The 25,426-nt window shown below is 37.6% G+C and overlaps 1 protein-coding gene across 1 annotated transcript; it reads left to right on the top strand.

Moving 5' to 3' along the window:
* The first annotated feature begins 207 nt into the window (after positions 1 to 207).
* On the top strand, positions 208 to 24,264 carry MOB1A (MOB kinase activator 1A). Its single transcript, XM_019969905.2, has 6 exons — positions 208 to 443; positions 3,356 to 3,522; positions 13,542 to 13,635; positions 15,352 to 15,485; positions 19,438 to 19,601; positions 20,575 to 24,264. Exons 1-6 carry the CDS (start codon positions 430 to 432, stop codon positions 20,650 to 20,652), a joined length of 651 nt encoding a protein of 216 aa, XP_019825464.1. The 5' UTR covers positions 208 to 429; the 3' UTR covers positions 20,653 to 24,264.
* The last annotated feature ends 1,162 nt before the right edge of the window (positions 24,265 to 25,426 follow it).

A 25,426-nucleotide genomic window follows, 5' to 3' on the forward strand; every position in this document is an offset into this window, starting at 1 on the left:
GACAATCAGAACCAAGCGCAAGGTCAGCCATTCTTCCAGGCCAAGGACCGTGAACCCACCAAGACTTCCGGAGCGGAAACCCGACCTTAGAGGCCCCTGATTGGCTGAGGTGAAGGAGCGGGCGGTGCAAAAAGGGGTTTGTAGATACGCTCTAGGGATGGGGGGCGGTGCCGAACGAAGCCTTAGATCGCGAGATTTTGCTGGTTCCGCATTTTGGGTCTGGAAGGTGGGGGAGGAGTACTAGGCGGGTTCAGTTGCTCACACCCGCTTGCACCGGCTCTGCTTCGGTTCCACCCGGGCTTGGAGCTGTGGCGGCGCCGGCTTCGGCTGCCCGCCGGCTTCGGACCTTCCGCTCCTTCCCGGTTCCGCGCGGACTCCGAGTCCTGACCGCGGCGGGGGCCAGCGGCCCCTCCCCTCCGAGGACAGAAGATGAGCTTCCTCTTGTGAGTGTGGCCGGGGCTCCGGGGCTGGGTGAGGGCCAGAAGGGGCGATGGGGCGCCTGAGGCGAGGGCAGTCCCCCGGGCCGGGGTACGGGTGCCAGGTGCTTGCTCTGCTAGAGCTCGGAGTCTTGGGGGAGTCTAGGATGTGGGCAGAAGCCGACGGAGATGAAGGTCGAGGCAAAGGAAGCGGAGCGAGAAGGTTGGGGTATAGAAAGGCCCCGAGGCCGGTAGCGCCTCGAAACTTTTACGCCCGAGTGCGCCTGAGGGCAGAGAGACGATCCGGGGCTCCCAATTTCTCTCAAGTCCCCAGTCTTTTAGTAACGATGCATGCTGACTAAGCTTTTTATTCCACCGTACGCCAGCTTTATTATCGTCAGGATTAAATTACCCCCGCGGAAAAATGCCGCCCCTGGAAAATGTGGGAGTGTCTGTAAAGTTAAGCTGCGGCCTTTACAAACAGTTCTGATTCAGCCCATTTTGTGAATTTGTGTAATGAACTAACATCTTTTTAACTCAGTAGAATCCTGTTTTAGAGATGGCTGTTGGACCCAAATGAGCCTTCAAGTGGGAAAACTTTGTAAATTCTCTGATGATTCTTAAGCACATTAACGTTTGGGAAGCATTGCTGTAACACATTTTTTTCCTCGAGTGGCCCTCTCTACCTAGTGTACTGCTTAAATATGTATTGTATGAGCGAATCCATTTTTAGTTATGGGCATCACCCACATACTTGACATCTAAGTGTATCATAACCAGAGTTCACTCCGTTTCTTATTGTGAGAAATTTGGATTATTTTCTAGTATTTTGCTATTGTAAAATAGGATTACAAAGCTTTGACTAACAGTCGCTTTTCCCCTCCTTTGGATGATTTTTTAAGCGAATAGCCTTCAAAGTGAGATTACTGTATCAAAATCTATTTGATTTATATTTTAATTGAAAGTTTCCTTATTACCAGAACAATCCCCCCCATAACCAGTCTTTTTCTTATGTTGATGTTTAGTTAGTGGTTTGTTTGTGGATGCACAGTTCTTATTTGTTTTTTGGACCTAAATATGGCTCTGTTTATTTCGTTTAAACTTTGTTTTGTTGATAGACAATTGACTTTACGCTTTTTGGCTATTATGAATAATTATGCTATAAACTTGTGTATAGATTTTTGTTTTGGATGTATGTGTTAATTCTCTTGGAAATTTCCCCACAGCCTCTCTAGCGCTTGTTAATTGAATTTTTGATTATAGCACATCCTAAGTGGATGTGAAGTGGTATCTCATTGTGATTTTAATTTGTTTTTCCTTAATGATTAATGATGTTGAGCACCTTTTTGTGTGCTTATTGACAATTTGTGTATATTCTTTGAAGTAATATCTATTCACACACTTTGACCATTTTTTAAATTGGCTTGTCTTTGATTTTAAGTTGTAAAATTTATCCTGGATATAAGTCCCTTAATCACATCTGCGTTTTACAAAATTTTCTCCTATTTTGTAGATTCTTTTCACTGTCTTGATGGTGCCATTTGAAGCACAGACGTCTTCATTTACATGAAGATCGTACAGAACCTTGAGACATCTTTTCTTGCTAGTTTTCCGTATTTAGCTTCCTGTCATTCACAGCTTGTTTTTATTGTAAAGGGCCATTCCCTCTAATGTAATACTTCCCTATTAAATTTGGCTCTTTATTATGTTAAACACAAGCTTTCCATGTTAGATTTTTATTGTTTTCATAACTCCTTTTTACTTAACAATCAGTCTTATTTAAAATTCAGATTACTCAGGTAAAGTGAAAGTCCTCAGTCTTATTTCCTTCCCTTCCTGGAAGTAATCACCAGTATCAATTTGATGGGTGACATTTTCTGTGCATTTACAAAATAGACTTCTGCCGTACATTTCATATTGTAATATGTGTGGCCATGTATTGAAATCTGTCTATGTGAATTCATGTAGCTCTGTCTTGTTCTTCTTAATTGCCATATGGTATTCCATGATATAGATGTGTCATACTCATTTCACTGCTAGTAAGCTTTAGGATTGTTTCCAGGTTTTTCACTATTAAAAACAATCTTGGAAAACACGTCCTTATTCATATCAAGGACAGATATCTAGAAACAGAAGGGACAGATTGAGGAGCATTTCACATCTGTTCATTTGTCACTGTTTTTCTTTCTGAATTATATAATCATCTCTTTAGCCCATTTTTCTAAAGCCTTTTTCTTAACCAATTATAAAAGCCCTTTATTATGTAGTTCACACTTTGTAATATGTATTACAAGTACTTTTTTTTTCTGAATTATGGAAGTTTTAATTGTTATAGTTAGAAATCTGTCCATTTTTTTACAAGCTTTGTGTCATATTAGGAAGACCTTATGAATGGTGTGAGATAGGAATAAAAGCTTACTTTCCCTCTCCAAAACCAGTTGTTTATTTTCCCTGCCATAAATTCCAAATGTTAGTGATTCTTCTGTAGTTTGCTTTGATGGCACCACAAATATTTTGATACAGAAAACTGGATTTTTAAGCTCTAAGAGCCTTAGAACTACCACTCTCACAGCACTGCTTTCTGTAGATGAAAACAGGCCAAAAGGAGGTTAGGTTTCTCGAGTCATCACAGAGTTAGTGGCAGATCAAGAACTAGAATCCAGGTTTTTTCTTCTTTTGGTTAGGTTGCCCTTTCTATTATACCAGACTGCTTTGTGCAGCTTAGTAAAATTGCCCTCTTTGTGAAATTGTGCTGCTATTCCTGTTTCTGTGTAGGGGAAACTTTTTTAAAATTTTAAATCTTTATTGTGTGTCCCCTACCCCCACATTGTCACACTTTTCAGGAAATGTTTTTTAATTTCAAAACAATTTATATGCCTAAAATTTTCATTCTATGTCCGGTCCTAAAAATTTATATACTCTTACTTTTAACCTAACAGTAGTAGCCGCTCTTCTAAAACATTCAAACCAAAGAAGAATATCCCTGAAGGATCTCATCAGTATGAACTCTTAAAACATGCAGAAGCAACTCTAGGAAGTGGGAATTTGAGACAAGCTGTTATGTTGCCAGAGGGAGAGGACCTCAATGAATGGATTGCTGTTAACAGTAAGTTTTTTAATAACTTTCAACATTACTAGTTGATAAGATTTTGCTAAAATCTTTGTGTTAATGAATTTTCTTTTATGCATGTGAATGAAAGTCACTCAGTCATGTCCGACTCTTTGCGACTCCATGGACTGTAGAGTCCATGGAATTCTCCAGGCCAGAATACTGGCATGGGTAACCATTCCCTTCTCCAGGGGATCTTTCCAACCCAGGGCTTGAACCCAGGTCTCCCGCATTGCAGGCAGATTCTTTACCATCTGAGCCACCAAGGAAGCCCTTTTGAGTGTAAGTATCATAATAAAACATTATCTGTGAAGAAACATGTAAGTGCAAATACATCCAAAGTGTTTTCTCTTCAGGGTGTAGTTGTGTGGTTGAGTAGAGAGACCTGAGGGAGAAACGAAGAGTGCTTTGGGGTAATCTCTGAGAATGGTCTGAATTGCTGAGTAAGGGCAAATGAGAAATTGATAAAACACAAAGATCATACCTGTGATGGACATGACTTTGTAGGGATCCATCTTCACAGTTGTGCGCCAACTGCCAGCACCTTTCATTTGCCTATGTATACAGAAAAGTCAAGCATGCTTGCTTTGGTCAGTCACTTCATTATTGTGACTTTAGAGTAGTCAGAAGGAAATTGAGAGCCTGGGAGAAAGCAGAGTGATTCATGAGCTGAAAGTCACTCTGATTTCAGGAAAGTTAAGGGCATGACATGGGAGGGTATGCTGAGACTGGAGCATCATTTTGGAGCCCATCATTTTTGAGATGAGATCAGTTCTGGATGATAGGGTTTAAGTCTATTAGGAATTTCTGTTGTTCCAGGAATCTTTAGAACTTTTTAATGGAAATTTTCAGACATACAGACATAGAGAAACTAGTAGAATGAATTCCCAGGTATCTGTTATCCAGCTTCAGCAATTATCAATTCATGGCCAGTTGTGCTGTTTCTGTATACTACCCTGATTATTTTGAAGGAAATCCCAGACATATTTCTGTGATAATGAAAATGTATCTTCACTATGGCCATTTAGCACTTAAAATGTGGCTACTGGGACTGAAAGTGAATTTTAAATTGCACTTCATTTTAATGTAAATTGCACTTCATTTTAATGTAAATTGTCCTGTGTGTCTAGTGGCTACCATGTTAGTACAGATTTGGAGCTTTGGTCAAATTCAGGTTTGATTTTGTTTAAGACTGCATCTCAGGTGGTGGTACATACTTCCAACAGTGTAGGTGCATCTGCGTTGATAATCATTGCCTTGGTAGTGTGGTCTAATAGGAATATATTGTAAGTTATAAATGTAATTTAAAAATTTCCAGTAGCCACATTAAGAAAAATTTTATTTTCCTCAACTCATTAAAAAATGTTATTCATATTACTAAGGGAAAAAAAACAAGGTGCAAAAGTATATAATGTGTTTTCTTTTGTGTTAGATGGGATAAGGAAACTTATGGGGCAAGAGACAGAAAAAATTAGGAGGTGGACGTTGGAATGGTTGGCATTTGATCTTTTTAAAAAAGTATTTATTCATTTGGGTGCGTTGGATCTTAGTTGTGGCGTGCAGGATGTCTCCTTGCCGCTCATGCGAGCTTCTCTCTAGTTTTGGAGCATGGGCTCTGAACTCACGGGCTCAGGAGTTGCCCAGTGGCATGAGCGATCTTATTTCCCTGACCAGGGATTGAACCTGCATCCCCTGCATTGAAAGGTGAATTCTTAACCCCTGGACCACCAGGGAAGTCCCTAGACTTTTTTCTCTATATATTTTTATCTCTCTTTTGTTATGTGAACCACGTTAAGTATTATCTATTCAGAAAAGACCCCTTTTTTGTAATCTTATTCAAATTATCTTATTCTTTTTTAGATTTTGTACTTGACGGATAGTTGATTTACAGTGTTGTGTTAATTACTGCTGTACAGCACAGTGATTGTTATATATACATGTATTCAGTTATGTCTGTGTTTTTTATATTTTTCAGTATTGTTTATCATAGGATATTAATTCTCCCTACTGTTAGTAGGACCTGTTGTTTATCTGTTCTGTATATAAGAAGCTTAGTTACTTCACTTAGTATGATAATCTCTAGGTCCATCCATTTTGCAGCAAATGGGATTATTTCGTTCTTTTTTTTTGCCGGGGGGGAGCCAGCATGCAGCATTTTCGTTCCCCAACCAGGGATTGAACCCATGCCCCCTGCATTGGGAGCACCTAGTCTTAACCACTGGACCAGCAGGGAAGTGCCATATTCTGTTCTTTTTTATGGCTGAGTAATATCCCATTGTGTATATGTGCCACATCTTCTTTATGCATTCATCTGTCTTTGGACTTTTAGGTTGTTTCCACGTCTTGGCTATTGTGAAGCGTACTATGAACATAGGAATGCATGTATCTTTTTGAGCTATAGCTTTGTCTGGATATATGCCTAGGAGTGGAATTGCTAGATAATATGGTAATTCTATTTTTAGTTTTCTGAGGAACATCCATAATGTTTTTCACAGTGGCTGTACCAACTTATATCCCCACCAACATTGTAGGAGTGTTCTCTTTTCTCCACATCCTTTCCAGCATTTGTTATTTGTCCACTTTTTAATGATGGCCATTCTGACTGGTGTGAGGTGGTACCTCATTGTAGTTTTGATTTGTGTTTCTTTAATAATCAGTGATGTTGAACATCTTGTTTGTTGTTGTTTCTCATCTTTATTTCTTTGTTTTTGGCTGTGCTGGGTCTGTATTACTGTGTGTGGGCTTTCTGCACTGTGTGTGGAGCATGGGGGCTGCTTTGTAGTTGCACTGGCTGCTTACTGCAGTGGCTTCTCTTATTGCCCAGCACTGGCTCTGTGGCACACAAGCTTCAGTAGTTGTGGCACATAGGCTTATGGTTAAGGCATGTGGGGTCTTCCCAGATCAGGGATAGAACCAGTGTCCCCTGCATTGCAAGGCAGATTCATAACCACTGTACCAGCAGGGAAGCCCCAGTGGTGAACATCTTTTCATGTGTCTGTTGGCTATTTGTGTATCATCTTTCATTCTGAAGGAATCAGTTGGCCTTCTTCAGCCTTAGATTTTTCTTTGAGACTTAACTGCTCTAATCAGCTAGTCTCAACCTTTTGGTTCCAGGGTCCTTTTATTCTCTTAAAAATTATTGAGAACCCAAAGAGTTTTTAATTATGTGAGTTGTGTTTAATGATCCTGTGTTAGAAATTAAAACTGAGCAATTAAAAATATTTTTTTAATTCATCTGAAAATAGCAATAATAAACCCATTACATGTTAACATAAACGTATTTTTATAAAAATAGCTATTTTCCAGAATAATGTTGGTGAGAAGTATGGCATTGGTTGCAAATCTTATTTAATGTCTGATGGCTGGATTCTCGTACTTGCTTCTGCATTCAGTCTGTGTGGTGTCACACCGTGGAGCCTCTGGACAGCTCCACCATGCCTCCTAAGAGAGTGAGAATTCAGAGCAATTAAGATGTTTCTGACCTCACAGTTTCCCCTATGAAACAGGGAATCTCTGGACCATATTTTGAGCAGGCCAATAGAACCAGCACACCATCTAGGCGCATTCTTTGTTTTGAAAGAGTATTCAGTGTATTACTTTCTTAGAAAACATGACTAATTTAAGAGGAAAATTTATAAGTGAGGGGGTTTTGTATAAAATTCCTTTTAACACGGTGGAGCTTTGTTATTCATTTGTTTTTTAAGAAACTTGGAAAAGCCCTAGTTGCATTTAGGTAGTCTTTTAGACAGGGAACTGAGACATTTTAACAAATCTTTCCAAGGCTTTGTGGTTCTCTCTGCACAAAGCAGTATGTTTCAGTCAGTTACGCCTGAGTTTCTTACCCCCTTCCTCTTCTATTTTCTTCCGGTTCTAGCTGAAGCTCTTTAAGGAGGTATCCTTGACTGTCAGCTTCCCAAGATGTTACCTTTTCTCTGAAGTCTTCTAGCACTTTTTGTTGGCCTTTGGACGCTCCCTTATGTTGTATTATCCCACTCTTGATTTTGTCCTTTTTGTTAGCTAGAGACTCTAGGACAACGGACTTTATCTCATGTATTTTTTATGTCCTCAATATGCACTGGGTCTCAATTTTTTATGATAAATTAGATTTTTTAAATGCCTGATATAGCTGAAACACCTCCCTCACAGTATATTCACAATACTTTTCTTCTCTTTCCTAACACAAATGGTCTAGTCGAGACTAATAAGGTATGGATTTTCATTTGCTTGGATATCATCAAATTGTATATTCTAATACAATAATTACCTTTAAGTTAGAATTTTTGGGTTTTTTTTTTTTTTCCATTTATTTTTAAATGAAACAAAGATGAGCATTTTTAATGATAAAAGGTACAATTCACAAAGAAGATACACATCATTAACCATTAGACACCAAACAACAAAGATACATAAAACAAAAATCAGAAGATATATAAGGGAAAATAAAAAAATATATAATCATACTACTACTACTAAGTCATTTCAGTCGTGTCCAACTCTGTGCGACCCCATAGACGGCAGCCCACCAGGCTCCCCCGTCCCTGGGATTCTCCAGGCAAGAACACTGGAATGGGTTGCCATTTCCTTCTCCAATGCATGAAGGTGAAAAGTGAAAGGGAAGTCACTCAGTTGTGTCCAACCCTCAGCGACCCCATGGACTGCAGCCTTCCAGGCTCCTACGTCCATGGGATTTTCCAGGCAAGAGTACTGGAGTGGGGTGCCATTGAGACATATTAACATTTCTCTGAGAATATTTTATCAAGTCCAGAAAAAATTAAGAATAGGAGCATCTTGAATAATGTCATTAATAATTTAAATATAGTAGATTTTATTTATATTAATTTGAACATTTCATACAAAGATAGGCACAATAAAGGACAAAAATTTCAAGGACCTAACAGAAGCAGAAAAGGTGGCAAGAATACACAAAAGAACTGTATAAAAAAGCTCTTAATAACCCAGTTAACCATGATGATATGGTCACTCACTAGACCCGTTCATCCTGGAGTGTGAAGTCAAGTGGGTCTTAGGAAGCATTATTATGAACAAAGCTAGTAGAGGTGTTGGAATTTCAGCTGAGCTATTTCAAATCCTAGAAGATGATGCTGTTAAAGTGCTACGCTCAATATGCCAGCAAATTTGGAAAACTCAGCCGTGGCCACAGGACTGGAAAAAGTCAGTTTTCATTCCAATCCCAAAGAAAAGCAGTGCCAAAGCATGTTCAGATTACTGTACAATTGCATGCATTTCACATGCCAGCAAAATCCTTCAAGCTAGGCTTCAGCAGTACATGAACTGAGAACTTCCAGAGGTACAAGCTGGGTTTAGAAAAGGCAGAGGAACGAGAGATAAATTGTCAACATACCCTGGATCATAGAAAAAGCAAGGGAATTCCAAACAAACGTCTACTTCTGCTTCATTGACTACGCTAAAGCCTTTGACTATATGGGTCGACGACAACAAACTGGAATATTTTTAAAGAGATGGGAATACCAGACTACCTTACTTGCCTCCTGCAAAACGTGTATGCAGAACAAGAAGCAACAGTAAAGGACTTCCTTGGTGGTCCAGTGGTTAAGAATCTGCCTGCAATTCAGCGGACACTGTTTTGATCCCCGGTTTGGGAAGATCCCACATGCCATGGACCCGTGCACTACAACTACTGAGCCTGTGCTCTAGAGTCTGTGAGCGGCAACTGCTGAGTCCATGTGCCACAGCTGCTGAAGCCCACCCACCCTAGAGCTTGTGCTCAGCAGCAAGAGAAGTCACTGTAGTGAGAAGCCTGGGCGCCACAACAGGGTAGCCCCCACTCTCTGCAACTAGAGAAAGCCCTCACACAACAACAAAAACTCAGAACAGCCAAAAATAATAATTAAATAAAATTATTTTTTTAAAAAAGAAGAAGCAACGGTAAGAGTTAGACATGGAACATTGGACTGGAATCAGGATTGCTGGGAGAAATAGCAGCAATAGCTGGGAGAAACGACCTCAGATATGCAGATGATAACCACATTAATGTTAGAAAGTGAAGAGGAACTGAAGAGACTCTTGATGAAGGTGAAAGAGGAGAGTGAAAAAGCTGGCTTTTAACTTAACATTCAAAAAACTTTAAGATCATGGCATCCGATCCTATCACTTCATGGCAAATAGATGGGGAAAATGTGGGAACAGTGTCAGATTTCATTTTCTTCGACTCCAAAATTACTGCAGATAGTGACTGCAGCCATGAAATTAAAAGATGTTTGCTCCTTGGAAGAATAGCTATGTCAGTACTAGACAGTGTTTTAAAAAGCAGAGACAACACTTTGCTGACAAAGGTCCATACAGTCAAAGCTATGGTTTTTCCAGTAGTCATGTATGGATGTGAGAGTTGGACCATAAAGAAGACTGATCGCCAAAGAATTGATGCTTTTGAACTGTGATGCTTGAGAAGACTCTTGAGTCCCTTACGTCAAGGAGATCAAGTCAGTGAATCCTAAAAGAAGTCTACCCTGAATATTTGTTGCAAGGATGAATGCTGAAGCTGAAGGTCCAATACTTGGGCCACCTGATGCAAAGAGCTGACTCATTGGAAAAGACCCTGATGCTGGGAAAAATGGAGAGCAGGAGGAGAAGGGGGCAGCAGAGGGTGAAATGGTTGGATGGTATCATTGACTCAATGGACATGAGTTTGAGCAAACTCAGGGAGTTAGTGATGGACAGAGAACCCTGGTGTGCTGTAGTTCATGGAGTCACAGAGTTGGACATGACTTAGCCACTGAACAATAACAATCTTATATTCTAAACAAATGTATTTAAAATTTTGTATCTCATACATTGTTACTTGATGTTCATAGGGCGTTTAGAAAAACTGGCAAAAAGATAAACGTTACTAAATTTCAAAGAGTAGAATTTGTTTTGTGATTCAGTTATATATATACACATATTAATTTTGAAATTGTTTTCCATTATAGATTATAACAAGATATTGACTGTATCTTGTAACAGTCAATAATCCCTGTGCTATATATACAGTAAACCTTTGTTGCTTGTTGCATATCTTTTTTTTTTTTAAATTAGAAATCTAGCATTCTATTCATGCTGAGTCAAACAAGTAGAATCAAACTAAACCAAGGCAAACAGACTAAATTTTTTAGTTAGGCAAAAATTCAGAAGTTTTCTAAAATTTATATGTTATGCACATTATATATATGAATACAGAGTTTTCTACTAGGTTTGATAAAGGCTTGAGAAAGAAAAATTAAAAAAAAAAAGAAACGGGAGCACTGAATAAGAAATAGAAAAAGTGAAACAAACGCGATAAAAGTAAAATTTCCTCATATGGTCCAGTTGTTTTTAAACATGGTTGCTCGTTAGAAACATATCTGGAACTCGGGCACAAAAAAAATCTATTCCTATGTATTTGTATTTTTCAAAAAATTCCAAATTAATTCTGATAATGTGTCCAGATTTTAAGAAGTGATTACAGGTTTTCCTATTAAATGGTAATTTTGGTAATACAGAATTCTGTTATTTTTCTTTTGACCAATCATGATACAGTGGTATTAAATGAGAGATAGTTACATAATCATAGTAGTGGGAGATATTTATCAATTTTCACAGCCAGACAAAAAAGATAATTACAATTGTAAGCCATAATGGGGACATGATTAACCTAAGAACATAATTACATACAATTTGAGGGGTCAAGCAGAGTGATGTGGTAAATGGAAGTGCATACCTGCACATGTTTTCATCCACCCAGTCAGTCTGTCTTTTTGTTGGTGCATTTAATCCATTTACATTTAAGATAATTATTGATTGTGTATCCTGTTACCATTTTCTTAATTGTTTTGGGTTTATTTTCTGTAGGTTCGTCTTTTCCTTCTCTTGTTTCCTGCCTAGAAATGTTCCTTTAGCATTTGTTGTAAAGCTGGTTTAGTGGTGCTGAATTCTCTTAACTTTTGCTCATCTGGAAAGCTTTTGATTTCTCCATGAAATCTGAAGGAGAGTCTTGCTGGGTAGAGTATTCTTGGTTGTAGGTTCTTCTTGGTTGTAGGTTTTTCATCACTTTAAATATATCTTGCTATTCCCCTCTTGCACATAGAGTGTCTGTTGAGAAATCAACTTGATAGTCTGATGGTAGTTCCTTTGTATGTTATTTGTCGTTTTTCCCTTCTTGCTTTTAATGTCTTATCTCTGTCTTTAGTTTTTGTCGGTTTGATTACTGTGTGTCTTGGTGTGTTCCTCTTTCGGTTTATCCTGCCCAAGACTCTCTGTTTTCCTGGACTTGGTTGACTACTTCCTTTCCCACATTAGGGAAGTTTTCAGCTATTGTCTCTTCAAATATTTTCTCAGTTTCTTTCTCTCTCTTCTTCTGGGACCCCTATAATCTGATTATTGGTGCATTTAATGATGTCCCAGAGGTCTCTTAGGCTATCTTAATTTCTGTTCATTCTTTTTTCTATATTCTGTTCTGCAGCAGTAATTTCCAGCATTCTGTCCTCCAGATCATTTGTCCATTCTTCTGCCTCAGTTATTCTGCTATTGATTCCTTCTGATGTATTATTCATCTCTGTTTGTTCTTTAGTTCTTCTAGGTCTTTGATAAACATTTCTTGCATCTTCTCAATCTTTGTCTCCATTCTTTTTCTGAGATCCTGAATCATCTTCACTATCACTATGAATTCTTTTTCTGGAAGGTATCCTGTCTTCATTTAGTTGTTTTTCTGGGGTTTTATCTTGTCCCTTCATCTAGGACAGAAATTTCTGCTTTTTCATGCTAATTAACTTCCTGTAATACGGTTTTTGTTTTAGTTGCTGGGGGACTGTGATTCTTCTTGCGTCTTCTCTCTGCCCTCTGATGGAAGAGGCTAAGAGGCTTGTGTAAGCTTCCTGATGGAAGGGACTGGTGGTGGGAAAAAGTGGGTCTTGCTCTGGTGGGCAGGGCCTTGCTCAGTAAAGCTTTAGTTCAATTATCTGCTGATCGGAAGGGTTGTCCTCCCTCCTTGGAAGCTTTTTGGCTTGAGGCGACCCAGCCCTGGGTTTTATAGGCTTTATGGTAGGGTTTAGTGGTGATTTCCTAGAGGGTTTACGCCAAGGGGACCTTCCAGTGCCACGGACGCTGTAGTGAGCCCCTGTTGACCTATGCCTCCTCAAGAGACCCTCCAACACCAGCAGTTAGTTTTGGTTCAGTCTCCTGTGGGGTCACTGCTCCTTTCCTCTGAGTCTGGTGCACACAAGGTTTTGTTTGTGCCCTCCAAGACTGGAGTCTCTGTTTCTCCCAGTCCTGTGGAAGTCTTGTAATCAAATCCTGCTGGCCTCAAAGGTCAGATTCCCTGGGGATTCCCAGTCCCTTTGTCGGATCCCCAGGTTGGGAAGCCTGATGTGGGGTTCAGAATCTTCACAACAGTGGGAGAACTTTTGTAGGTCACCCACCCAGTGGCTGTGGCATTTGATTTTATCATGATTGTGCCTCTCCTACCATCTTGCTGCAGCTTCTTCTTTGTCTGTGGACATGGGCTATCTTTTGGTAGGTTCCAGCATCCTCCTGTCTATGGTGGTTCCGTAACTAGTTGCAGTTTTGGTGCTCTTGCAGGAGGACATCTAAGTGCACGTTCTTCTACTCCGCCATCTTGAACTGGAAGCTCAGTTGCCATTAAGTTATTAATATCTCTAGTATTTTCCTGCTTACAGGCTGTTTAAAAGCTTAGTATATTAAAAATAAGTGTATATTAAAAGTTTACTTAAGGGAGTTCCCTGGTGATTTCAGTGGCTAAGACTCTGAGCTCCCAGTGCTGGGGAGATCCCACATGCTGCAACTGAAGATTCCACATGCTACAACTAAGACCTGGCACAGCCACATAAATAAACATTTTTTTTTGTTTACTTTAGGTGTGACAATTAAAAAAAGAGAATTTATAGTGCCCCTGGATTGTTGAATCTCCTGAGGATTCTTGACTGAATCCTGCAGTTGAAAGATCTGATGTTTTATTGTATTTACATGGACATTTTAACACAATTCTGCTATTAAATTTCCAGCTGTGGATTTCTTCAACCAGATCAACATGTTATATGGAACTATCACAGAATTCTGCACTGAAGCAAGCTGTCCAGTCATGTCTGCAGGTCCAAGGTACTTATACTGGCTATTATATAGGTATTTGAATTACTAAATAAAGCTAATCACCAATTGATATAAATTAAATAGTATAGACTTGTTGTTTTTCTTGCCTGTTTGCTTGTGAAAACAAAAGCTTACCTTTAACCTTTTAGTTATTAAATACTTGGATATGTGTTTCCCAGTGTTTTGATTTTTTATAATTGCATTGTAGTAAGTATGAATGTTCCGGAGAAGGCAATGTCATCCCACTCCAGTACTTTTGCCTGGAAAATCCCATGGACGGAGGAGCCTGGTGGGCTGCAGTCCATGGGGTCGGGTCGCTAAGAGTTGGACACAACTGAGCGACTTCACTTTCACTTTTCACTTTCACGCATTGGAGAAGGAAATGGCAACCCACTCCAGTGTTCTTGCCTGGAGAATCCCAGGGACGGGGGAGCCTGGTGGGCTGCCATCTATGGGGTTGCACAGAGTCGGACACGACTGAGGTAACTTAGCAGCAGCAGCAAGTATGAATATTCAGTAGGATCGGAAGTAAAGAAATTTAGGTTTATCTTGCTTTTGCAAAAGTTATTTTTTCAATTTTGTTAAATTTATGGTTTTGTTTGTTTTTTAAATTAATTTCTTAGAATTTTTAGTTGACCTTTAATATTTGATTTTTTTCCTTGTGTTTATTTAATTACTTCCAAGTTGTGCTGCTTTAGTTACCTGGCTTAAAGATGCTAGATTAAAATTTCCTGACTAATAAATTTCTAGAAATATTGACAAAGAGGTAGAACCCTTTATCACCCACAAGATTAAGATGTTATAGAATTAATGTTTTAGTATCCTTCCAGTCTTTTTTCCTATAGCAATTGATTGCTTTTATGTGATGACAGATGGTATTAAGAGATTTACCTCTTGGGAAAAAATAGTCCTTTCTGAATTTGCTGTCGTTTTTATGTAAAGGTGAAAAAGGTCCCCAGTGAATTTGAGTTCTGTGATTATTACATTATTTTAGGAGAGATGTTTTTTGTTTTGTGAAGTATTGTTTTAGCCCTCAAATTTCCTATCTTTGGCTTAAATGATTCATAAAGTGAAGTTTTATTTATCATTCTAGCTTAGCAAAAGTGAGGTAGAAAAAAATGCATGCCTAAGATTTATTCTTTAGAACCCTCTCAAAAAAACAGGGTTTTGTAATCTTGGCTCTATTGATAATTACATAATGGCCAACAAGCTCAGAATATGGAGGATCCACCAGCACCTTCCCCACTCCTCAGCACCCTCTGTCTAACTGACAGGAACTCAGTTCCTTGGCCTTTCTCAGGGCTGTGTTGTAAAACAAATTCTGGCACAGCCAGCTGCCATACTGTCTTTTTCTTTTCCATTATATTTCAGAATATTGTGTAAGTTGAGTCGGCCCTCCATATGCATGGTCCCTCTGCATCTATGGATGCAACCAACTGTGGGTCGTAGCATTTACTGTTGAAAAATATCTGTGTATAAGTGGACCTCTGTGGTTCAAACCCATGTTGTTTAAGGGTCAGCTGTCTTTCTGCAGGGAACTCCCAAGTAATCTTCAGTAGAACTTTGGTTAATTTGCTAAAATTGTGTGTGTGTGTGTGTGTGTGTGTGTGTGTGTGTGTGTGCGCATGAACACACTTAACAACATAGACATACTGTGAACCTACTATGATTATAAGTTGCAACATGTATTTGAAAACTTTATTACTAAAACTTTTTTCTCTCCAGATACGAATATCATTGGGCAGATGGTACTAATATTAAAAAGCCAATCAAATGTTCTGCACCAAAATACATTGACTATTTGATGACTTGGGTTCAGGATCAACTTGATGATGAAACTCTTTTTCCTTCTAAAATTGGTGAGTTAATGTTGTAGAACTAATATTCTTTTTAAATGATAAATGTGTTATGTTCTTTTTAATGCTCTATTAGTGTAACAAAATCCAATAAAGACTGCCAGATTTCTCTACAGAAAGGTTATAGACGTGTGCTCCTTCCAGCCATGCTCGTGTCTGCCTGTGTTTCTTCGTCAGTACTAGTTGCCTCTCAGTGTTTCTTTTCTAAAATGGGTAAATGAATTTCTAGTATAATGTTCATTTTACAAAATATTGAAAAGATCGAGCATTTTTTGGCTTATTGATCATTGTGTGTTTTCTGTTTATACCCTTTTTCTGTTTGTTTATGTTAAGGCTATATTAGATCTTTGTCGTGCATGTTGTATTTTTCTTTAGGTTGCCTTATTGACTTATTTTGTTTATGAGGGGTTTTTGGCTATGTATGTTATTTTGACCTATTAATCTTTGCCTTTATGATGATTGGATTTTAATACAATGATCAGAAGGGACTTTCCTACTTAAAGATAATAAAAATATTTGTTGATGCTTTTATTTAGTTCTTTTGTGGTTTTGTTTTTAAATCTTTGTTCTGTCAGGAATTTTTTCCCAATTATAAATGCTAGTCAGTTTGTCCGGTACCATTTATCAAATACATGTGTCTTTTATCCCCTAATTTTCGTGTGTGTACAGCAAATTGACGTATGTTTTGGAGTCTTTTAATGTCTTTATTCTTATAGAAATTCCACACTGTTTTAGTTAGCATAGCCATGCATCTTTGAACATCTTGTAGGGCTAGTCTTTCTTCCTTGCTCTTCTTTTTCAGAATACTCACAGCTATTCTGGAAAGTGTTCTTCCAAAGAATTTATAAACATTTTGTCAAGGTAAAAAGAAGACCTGTGAGATTTTTATTAAGATTTCATTCAGTTTGTAAATTAATGTAGGGATTCTTGTTCTCTTGACAATACTGAGTCTTTCTATCCAAGAACAGTCTTTTAATTATTTCTTATTCCCTCTTGGAAAAATTCTGTATTTTACTTTAGTCCTTCAAGTTTCTTAAGTTTATTCATAGGCACTTAATGTTTTTATTGATAATCTGGTTTCTAACTGGTTATTGTTTAGTATATAGGAAAGCTGTTGATGTATCTATGAATTTTATAATTGACCATCAGTTTCTGACTATTTCTTTTGGATTGGTTTTCTTGGGTTTTTACAGTTTATAGTCACATCAGACTAAGGTAATAGTAATTTCATCTATTCTTTTCTGATAAATATACTACTTGTGTACTCTTAACTAATTGCAGTAACTAGTACTTTCAGAACAGTGCTGAGTAAAGGGGATGAAGGCAAACATCCTTTAATTTCATGTGAGTGCTTCTAGTCTTTCAGCATTAAGCAGAAATCTTACTTTTGGTTAGAGGTTTGTGAATTTTTAAAAATCAAATTGATTGTAGGGTTTTATCAGATGCTCTTCTATTTTCTGTTGTTGATCGTAAGGTTTTCTCTATTTTTTACAATGTTCCGCTGCAAGAGGTTTTTTTTTTGTTTCTGGATATTTTGATTAAGATTTTGGCATTGATATTCATGGATGTGATTGGTCCTTGTCATTTTCAGTATAGGGTATCTAATGAACAACATATTGTTAGATTCTGTCATGTCTGTTTGGGTTGCTATAACAAAAATACCAGAGACTGGAGGTCTTATAAGCAATAAAGATGTGTTTCTTAACTTCTGAAGTCTAGAAGTCCAAGATCAGAGGCCAGCATGGTCAGTTTCTGTCATAGGTCCTATTCCTGGTTTACAGATAGTAAGAAAACAGTCTTTTTCTTGTATCCTCACATGGCAGAGAGGGAAATCATCTCTGTTTCTTCCTATAAGGGCACTAATTCTAGCCAAAGGGGCAGAGGCCTTATGGCCTTATCACCCCGAAGGCCCCACCTCTTAATACCATTGTCTAGGGTGTTAGAATTTCAATATGATTTTGAAGGAGGCACAAAGCCTGCAGTGTGGGAGACCTGGGTTTGATCCCTGGGTTGGGAAGATCCTCTGCATTAGGGCATGGCAGTCCACTCCAGTATTCATGTCTGGAAACTCTGTCATGGACAGAGGAGTCTGGTGGGCTACAATCCACAGAGCCACAAAGAGTTGGACACGACTGAGCAACAAAGTGTGTGCACGTGCGTGCATACACACACATTCAGAACATGGCAGATTCCTTTTTGAAATCTAATTAGAGGCTTTCAGGAGAAGAATTTATGTCATGTTGTTGTATTTGGTCTGTTTGCTGTTGGTCAATTTTTCTGTTCTATAAAGCCTTTTGTTTCCTTTCTCATAGATCCTTTATTGTATATTGGCTGTGCTTGAATGTTAAAATCAGCTTGGAAAGTGCTTAGATTAAAATAAATCACTTGTATATATTTATCAGAGTCTCCCTCTTAATGGAGGTAAAGAATACTTTTGTCATTATTCTCCTTTCTTCAGCTTCCCAGTTCTTCAATATTTTATCCTAATTTTCTGGAATTATTTCCCCCTTCATTAGCTATTATCCAGATCTTAACTTATGCCATTATTTATTGTTTTAGACAAAACTTGATTGTTACTCATTTTTAAGCTAATATATCCAGCTTATTAATATTCTTTTTAATAGCAAGGTGCCCATTTGCTAATTCTGAGAGAAAAAGGATTTGACTTAAAAATCCATCTTTTCAATACATGAACATAAGACCAAGTCCAGAAAAACATGTCCATAGCCCTCAGAATAACGTGTGAAAAGGCACGCTGTTACAAAGACTGGGGATGAGGGGTGGAGGAACACATACATCAGCTTACAAGAGCAAAATACACTGGGTTTCAAACTATTAAGGACTGGTTGAGAAGTCAAGAATACAGAGTGCAGGGAAGGAGAAAGTGTTTAACTTTTGCTTTCTGAAAAATTAGAGAAAGGGCCATGTTCAAGAGCAGCGTAGTGTCATTAGGCCAACTGCTGGAGGTTATTGGGAAGCAGGTGCCTTCTTGTGTGTTTGTTAACTGTACTCAGTGCCTATTGTATTGTCTTCTGTGCCTGTTTCCTGAGAAACATTGATCTTGTCAACAAAATTCTCAGGAATGCAGCCAGTCAGATCCCCACCTGCACTGCTTGGAGAGAGATGACTATGATCTCTCCCAGTTCTTTTAGGAGGAGATATTTATTTTCTCTGAAAAATAGGGAGGTGCCATTCTTCCCCTTTATAGAAAGTATTATTCCTCTTCTTACACTATAGGGAAATGGAAATAGCACTTAAAAAAATTAAATATAAAGTTGGGGACTCCTAGTCTAAGAAGGAAGACTAGATTTTCAGAGTACCTCAGAAGATAAAATATTTATTTGTAGACAGTAGATAACAATGACTCAAGGTGTGCCTTTTTCTTTTGCTTGGGAAAGTTTCCAGTCCTGGTGGAGTGTGTGTGTGTGTGTAAAAATCTTTTTAGAGTTATAAATTGCCAAAAGTAAAAATTTTCTATTTATAGTCTAAACTGTAAATAGAACTTCCTGGGAGTTCCCTGGCAGTCCAGTGGTTAAAACACGCTTCCAATGCAGGGGATTCGAGTTCGATCCCTGACTGGGGAGCTAAGATTCCCAACAGGCTGCATGACAGGGCCAAAAAAACAAGAAACAAACAAACTTGTTGCCATTAATTTTAGGGAGAAATTCTCCAGTATTAAACAAGTAAAATTCAACTTTGATTCAGCGTCATCTTCCATAACCTGTCACTTGTGCCTGCTATTCTAAGGCAGTCAGCAAAAGTGTGGTATGAGGATACCTCACATACTTAGGTTTGGGTGGTTTTTTCCCTTGCCTTTTTGAAAAATATATATATGAATAGAAGCTTGTATTTGTGAATTTGTGTATTGGAGATGTTCATGGCATTGTCTAAATTTTTCTGCCATTTATTTTCCTCTTACTGATAAAAGACTGATTGAGACATATATATATTACAGGTGTCCCGTTTCCTAAAAACTTTATGTCTGTGGCAAAGACCATCCTAAAGCGTTTGTTCAGGGTTTATGCCCATATTTATCACCAGCACTTTGATTCTGTAATGCAGCTTCAGGAGGAAGCCCACCTCAACACCTCCTTTAAGCACTTTATTTTCTTCGTTCAGGTAAGTTGAATTGCATTGAATTTGGTGTGTCCTTTGACATGGACGTATTTGAATTGGTAATTAATAAAGTATTTATAGTATCTTATTTATAGATATAGAGGTAAGCATGCAGCTCTCCTGTTTTATTCCCTTTTTCTTGTTTATTTCTTTGATGTACATAACAGAATAGAAGGCATCACCCCCATTTGGGGCCTTTTGCCTCTGGAGAGACCTGCCCCAGTCTCTGATTGGAATATGACATGAAGCACCAAGCACCCAGGGAAGCTTGTCAGCACCCTCACGTCCCATTGCCACTGCTGAATAAAGGGATGCCATGGGAAAAACATCTGGGGTTGTGTCGTTTCATGAGATGTCTATGCCTGGAGGAGAAACTTTTGGAAGAACTTGTTAGCTACTATCTTAAGTTTCCAAAAGTCTACTTCAGGCTGAATCTTACGAAGTTAGCAGCTAGAAATGTCACAAAGAACCACCCCTTCAGAGGTGTGGCCTATTTCCTTATGGGCCCTTAGTTGGAATTAGAACTTTTTAAAGTCAAAATAATTCACATTGTTTGAAAAAAATGATCAAAGAATAGGGACTCCTTAGCCTAACTTTAGAAATATATAATTCTTTATGCAAATATAAATATATCTCTCTATAGATATTTTGATGGGAAAACCAGTAGCTTTTACAGTAGATATAATCTATCCAATTCTCTGTACCACACAGAGGAGAATGTACTGTGCTTTCTTTTTTGTCTTTCTTAGAGATTGTTGCCTGTCATAGTATGTAGATGTAGGTATGGAGGCCACTATCTATTAAGTCCCTTGTATTTTAAAATAGGGAGTAAAAATGATCCTATTTTAAAATATTCATAGATTATTTCATCATTCTTTTGGATTTCAGAAAGCTGGAGTTGGGAATCCTTTCTCTGAATGACATAGAGTTTTAATTTTAGATCTTTTTTTAAATTTTGTTTTTCTTCTTTTTTTAGGAGTTTAATCTGATTGATAGGCGTGAGTTGGCACCTCTTCAGGAATTAATTGAGAAGCTTGGATCAAAAGACAGATAAATTTTTCTCGGGAACAGTTACCTTCTTGCTTCATCTACTGCTAGAGCTATCTCATTGCTTTGTGTTATAGACTAGTGATACAGACTTTAAGACAGGATAAAAAGACACCAATTGTCTGTGTCTACTGATAAAATTGTCCCAAAGGTAGGTTGGCCTAATACCTTCAGAGAGAAAAGTTCAGGACATGCTGAATTTGAGGCACTGTATGATCACTGCTGTTACTACCACAGAGTCATTTCTGGTTGTAGTATATGAGGACCAACTTGTAGTTTATTAGTTTACGTATTCATTTACTGAAGAAGATGACTGAAGTCTGATTCAGGTAACAGCATGATGGATATAAAAAATTTCTACCAATAATTTGTTAACAAGCTTCCAGAACAAATTTCCTAATAATGCAGTCAGGTCGGTTTTATTCTGCCTTTATTTTACAAATAGAAGAGGCGTTTTGAAATTAGATTAAAAACGTTTGTGTCACTTTGGATAACCTTTTAGTTTGAAGTTTGTATGCTCATGTTTTTATAGGTTATATACGTGTATTTTTTTTTTCAAAATCCATAATTGCAGTTTAAATCATCATAAGACATGGTATGGGAGCAACCAGAGTTATTTCTAAAATGACTTTATTTTTTAATCTTCATTTGGGATTTTATTCACAGCCTGTCTGGATTTTTAGTGTGTATCAAAGAATTTTTTTAAGGCATCTAAGAATTAATTGTCTTGCAGATTTTTATTTTGAAAAGCTTCATTCAGATTAATTTTAATATGTAGGTTTTGGCTGAGAAAAGGAAGACTTCCAAAAAAATTATAACAAATTTGGGGTCTCAAAAACCATTATTTTCATTCATGTTTTTGGTTTCAGAGGCCTTGAAATTTGGATAGAATAGAAGAAAGTACTCAAGAGTATTTGATTATTTTGTTTTGAGTTTTCCTTAAAATAGAAACTACTTCTATGTATTTTTATTGTGTCTTGAGACTTAGTTAAGAGTAGTATAGAAATGCATGAACTTTATCCCAGTAAGGTTAAAACATAAGGAAAACCATAATAAAAAACCTTAAAGGTATGCACATTTTATAACCCAGCTAAAAGTTTGGTGTGCTACATGTTCTTTAATCTGTGTGTGTGTGTGTGTGTGTGTGTTGGGGGTAGGGGGGTATATGTTTAAAGGAGACAAAAATGGGATAAGTAAAAAAAAACTTCATTCTGTTAATAGTCAAAGGATGGATTGGCATTTTATTCTGTTTTAATTGTTTTTGTATCAAAACTTGAAATTATTCTGTTGGGGTAAAAAGAATCTCCTTTAGTGAAGAAAAGATCTAATTTTCATTAGATTTTTCAGATTTAGACTGTTTGAAGTGTATTGAGGCACACATATTACTAAAGACTTGCCAGACTGGCAACACTTGAAATTCATCAACATTTGTTTCAGAGCTATGATTTTTTGCAAAGTACTCACCATGTTCCTTGATACCTTTGGTTAAGGTTAAATTTGAAAGTTTTTTTGTTATTTATTTTTATTATTCTACAGATTGTAAAGAAAAAATGACTTAGAAACTCCGTTTTTGTAATAACTGAATTTCAGTAAATTCTTAAATATATATAGAATTTTAAAGGAAACAAAACATTTTATCTGATTTAGGCTGAAACCATACATCGTTGTTTTGGGAAATAGTGGGGAAATCCCTTATTTAAAAAAGTCCTCTATGAACATTCTATAATCTTCATTTTAAGATTATCCAAAAGAACCATCAGGCATTCTGTATGTTTATGTTGATCATTTCCAAACAAGAAGGTTTTTAGAATGTTAGGATGTTACTGCCTCTTGACTTTGAACAGTGTTGGCTTTAATTAAGTCTGCTAGGAATGAAATATTTCTCAAGTAAGATTATATTTTTATCATTTCTAATATTTCAAGTATCATCAAATAAAAGTATTTTTACTTTCTTTCATTTATTTTCAGTGGTAGAAATCCTCCCTCTCTTCATGACTTAGAGCCCTAAAACTAAGCAACTAAATTAACAATAGTAGAGCCAGCTTAATAATGGGACATAAATTTTAAAATTTGTTGGTAATTAAGAATTCAGGTAATTCAAAATGTCCCTTTTTAAAAAAAAAAAAAAGCAATACCAAAAAAAAGCATTCCCAGTTAATCTGGCTTAACCAACAGTGCAACCAAACATTAGTGTTAACATTATTTACATCCAAGGCCAGGGAGTGAACAGGAGAGATGGAGCAAAGGGCAGAGAACATGGAGAAGAGAGCACCTTCTTGGCTTGGCTGGAAGGCCAGCCTTTGATTAAAGTTGGACGGAGTCAGTCTTTCTTTGACTCCTCTCGATCTTGATTTATCTCCCTGAGTAACACTCACTCCCCTGGCTCCTCCTAATCAGAAGTCCTCTCTCAGTGTCTCATCACTGCTCTTCACACCCGACTAAAATCATGGTTGGCTAGTACTTGCTGAATTATGCAGTTAATCCTATGGTGCTTTAATTTCCAGGCCTTTAAAAAAAAACTTTTGGACAATGATGTGCAGATTTTTGTTTAAATAGTGAAACTTCCTTGTACTACAGTTTTTGTATTGACAATCAAATGGCTCCTTTATTCTTTGCCAAACTGTGAAAAAAGTGGTTTTCAGTAGGCTGCCAGTTAACAAAGTATTTCCTTTCATCTTAAGACCTGTAGATCCTTAGCTCATGTAGCTGCCTACTTGAGAAATGCACATCTGTATTCATCATGACATTGATAACAGCAAAAGGAAAGTTTTTCTAGTAGAGCAGAGGCAAGAGGAGCAGTCCTCATGGTGACATTAATTTTTCAAATATTTTTGAGATTTCATGATAATGCTGTTTGGCCCTCTCTCTGAGCAGTGAGGTCACATTAGAAGTGGAGAAGCTTCTGAACATTACATCATTACCTCATATGCATAAACAAACCACTCCCAAAGAGTGTAAGTCCTAGACATTTGTTTCTAAGCAGCTTTAGTCATGCTGCTGGTGTCGCCTTTGCCTGACTGTAGGAGTCTGTCTCTGCTTTCTGTAGAATTCTAGCCTGAAAATACTAGCTGGGACACCAAACTAAGCAGCTTCAACAGGGACATTATTTCCTCCTAATACCACTTCAGTAACTGGTTCAGGACTTGGTTTTAAACTATTGTACAATTCTGGCAAAGAGGGAAAATAGTAGCTCTTCAGTCTTCCTGTGCTTTTGCATTAGATTTTGATATTTCAGACTGTAATGGGCTTTGGGGGATGATATTATCTGTGGTAGCAGTAATTTTACTGAAGCAACTGCATTGAAATTCACTTGGGTTTTCTCTCATCAGATTCTGTTTCAAACAAGTATTCTGTAAATCCGAATGGATTACCAGTGTGCTATAGATTTATTATAGGACAACATTCTATGTTTGGTCTACATTGAAAATAACTTGCTTAAGTTAGTCTTGATTATCTAAAATATTTTTAAATGTTCTTTACATGAAAATTTATTTTGTATTTTTAAACCTTTAGGGGCTTTTATCTATTTTTCTAAGTCGGTTAACTGTACTTTTTAAAAAAAGTGTTTTGTATCTACTTTTGTAACTTCATCAGAATAAAATATATTGAAAGAAAGAAAGGACTGATGAAAGTATGTCTCAACACATTTGTTTCTATTTAACTGTGAAACTTGAGAATTTTGCAGGGTTTGTGGAAGATTACCTTGGCTTATCATTTAGGAATGAACTCTTAGAAGAAAGGGAAGTTCCTAAGTGAACTAAATGTATTATAATACCAGGGCCCCACCCCCGGGAAACAAACTGTGCCTTGGGATGCAGTGGCTAAAACCCATCCCAGACAAAAAATAAGTTTTCTCCTTACCACACTGGACAGGCTCTTGACCTCTTTTATACATTGCTGATTATGAGATTGAGAAAAGGGAAGAGGAAAGACTAGACTCATTAATTTTCTGACCTTGAAAGGAGTACTCAGCATATCTGTAAGATACCCCCCCCACCCTAAACAGCCATTTTTCATTATCATAGGAGAAATACTAGTTATTTTTAGAGGTTCGAATTACAGATTCCTAATTTTAGGTCTGTTTAATATAGCATTGCTACAATTGTTTTGACCTATTGCAAAATTCAGACTTAAATTGAAGAAAGTAGAGAAAACTACTTGGCCATTCAGATATGACCTGAATCAAATCCCTTATGATTATGCAGCGGAAGTGACAAGTAGATTCAAGAGAGTAGATCTGGTAGACAGAGTGCCTGACAGGAGGCAGTGACCAAAACCATCCCACCAAAAAAGATACAAGAAGGCAAAGTGGTTGTCTGAGGAGGCTTCACAAATAGCTGTGGAAAGAACAAAAGGAAAAAGCCAGGGAGAAAGGGAAAGATACAGCCAAATGAATACAGTGTTTCAGAGGATAGCAAGGAGAGATAAGAAGGCCTTCCTCAATGAAAAATGGAAAGAAAGCAATAGACTGGGAAAGACTAGAGATCTAGTCAAGAAAATTGGAGATATCAAGGGAACATTTCTTGCAAGGATGGGCACAGTAAAAGACAGAAATGGAAAAGACCTAACAGAAGTAGAGAGGCCTCCCTGGTGGCTCGGGCAGTAAAGAATTCACCTGCAGTGCAGGAGACTTGGGTTCGACCCCCGAATTGGGAAGATCACCTGGAGGAGGGCATGGCAACCCACTCTAGTATTGCCTGGAGAATCCCCAAGGACAGAGGACCCTGGTGCACTACAGTCTATGGGTCACAAAGAGTTGGACAGGACTGAACGACTAAGCA

Source organism: Bos indicus, chromosome 11, assembly GCF_029378745.1.
Source record: "Bos indicus isolate NIAB-ARS_2022 breed Sahiwal x Tharparkar chromosome 11, NIAB-ARS_B.indTharparkar_mat_pri_1.0, whole genome shotgun sequence".
NCBI lineage: Eukaryota > Metazoa > Chordata > Mammalia > Artiodactyla > Bovidae > Bos > Bos indicus.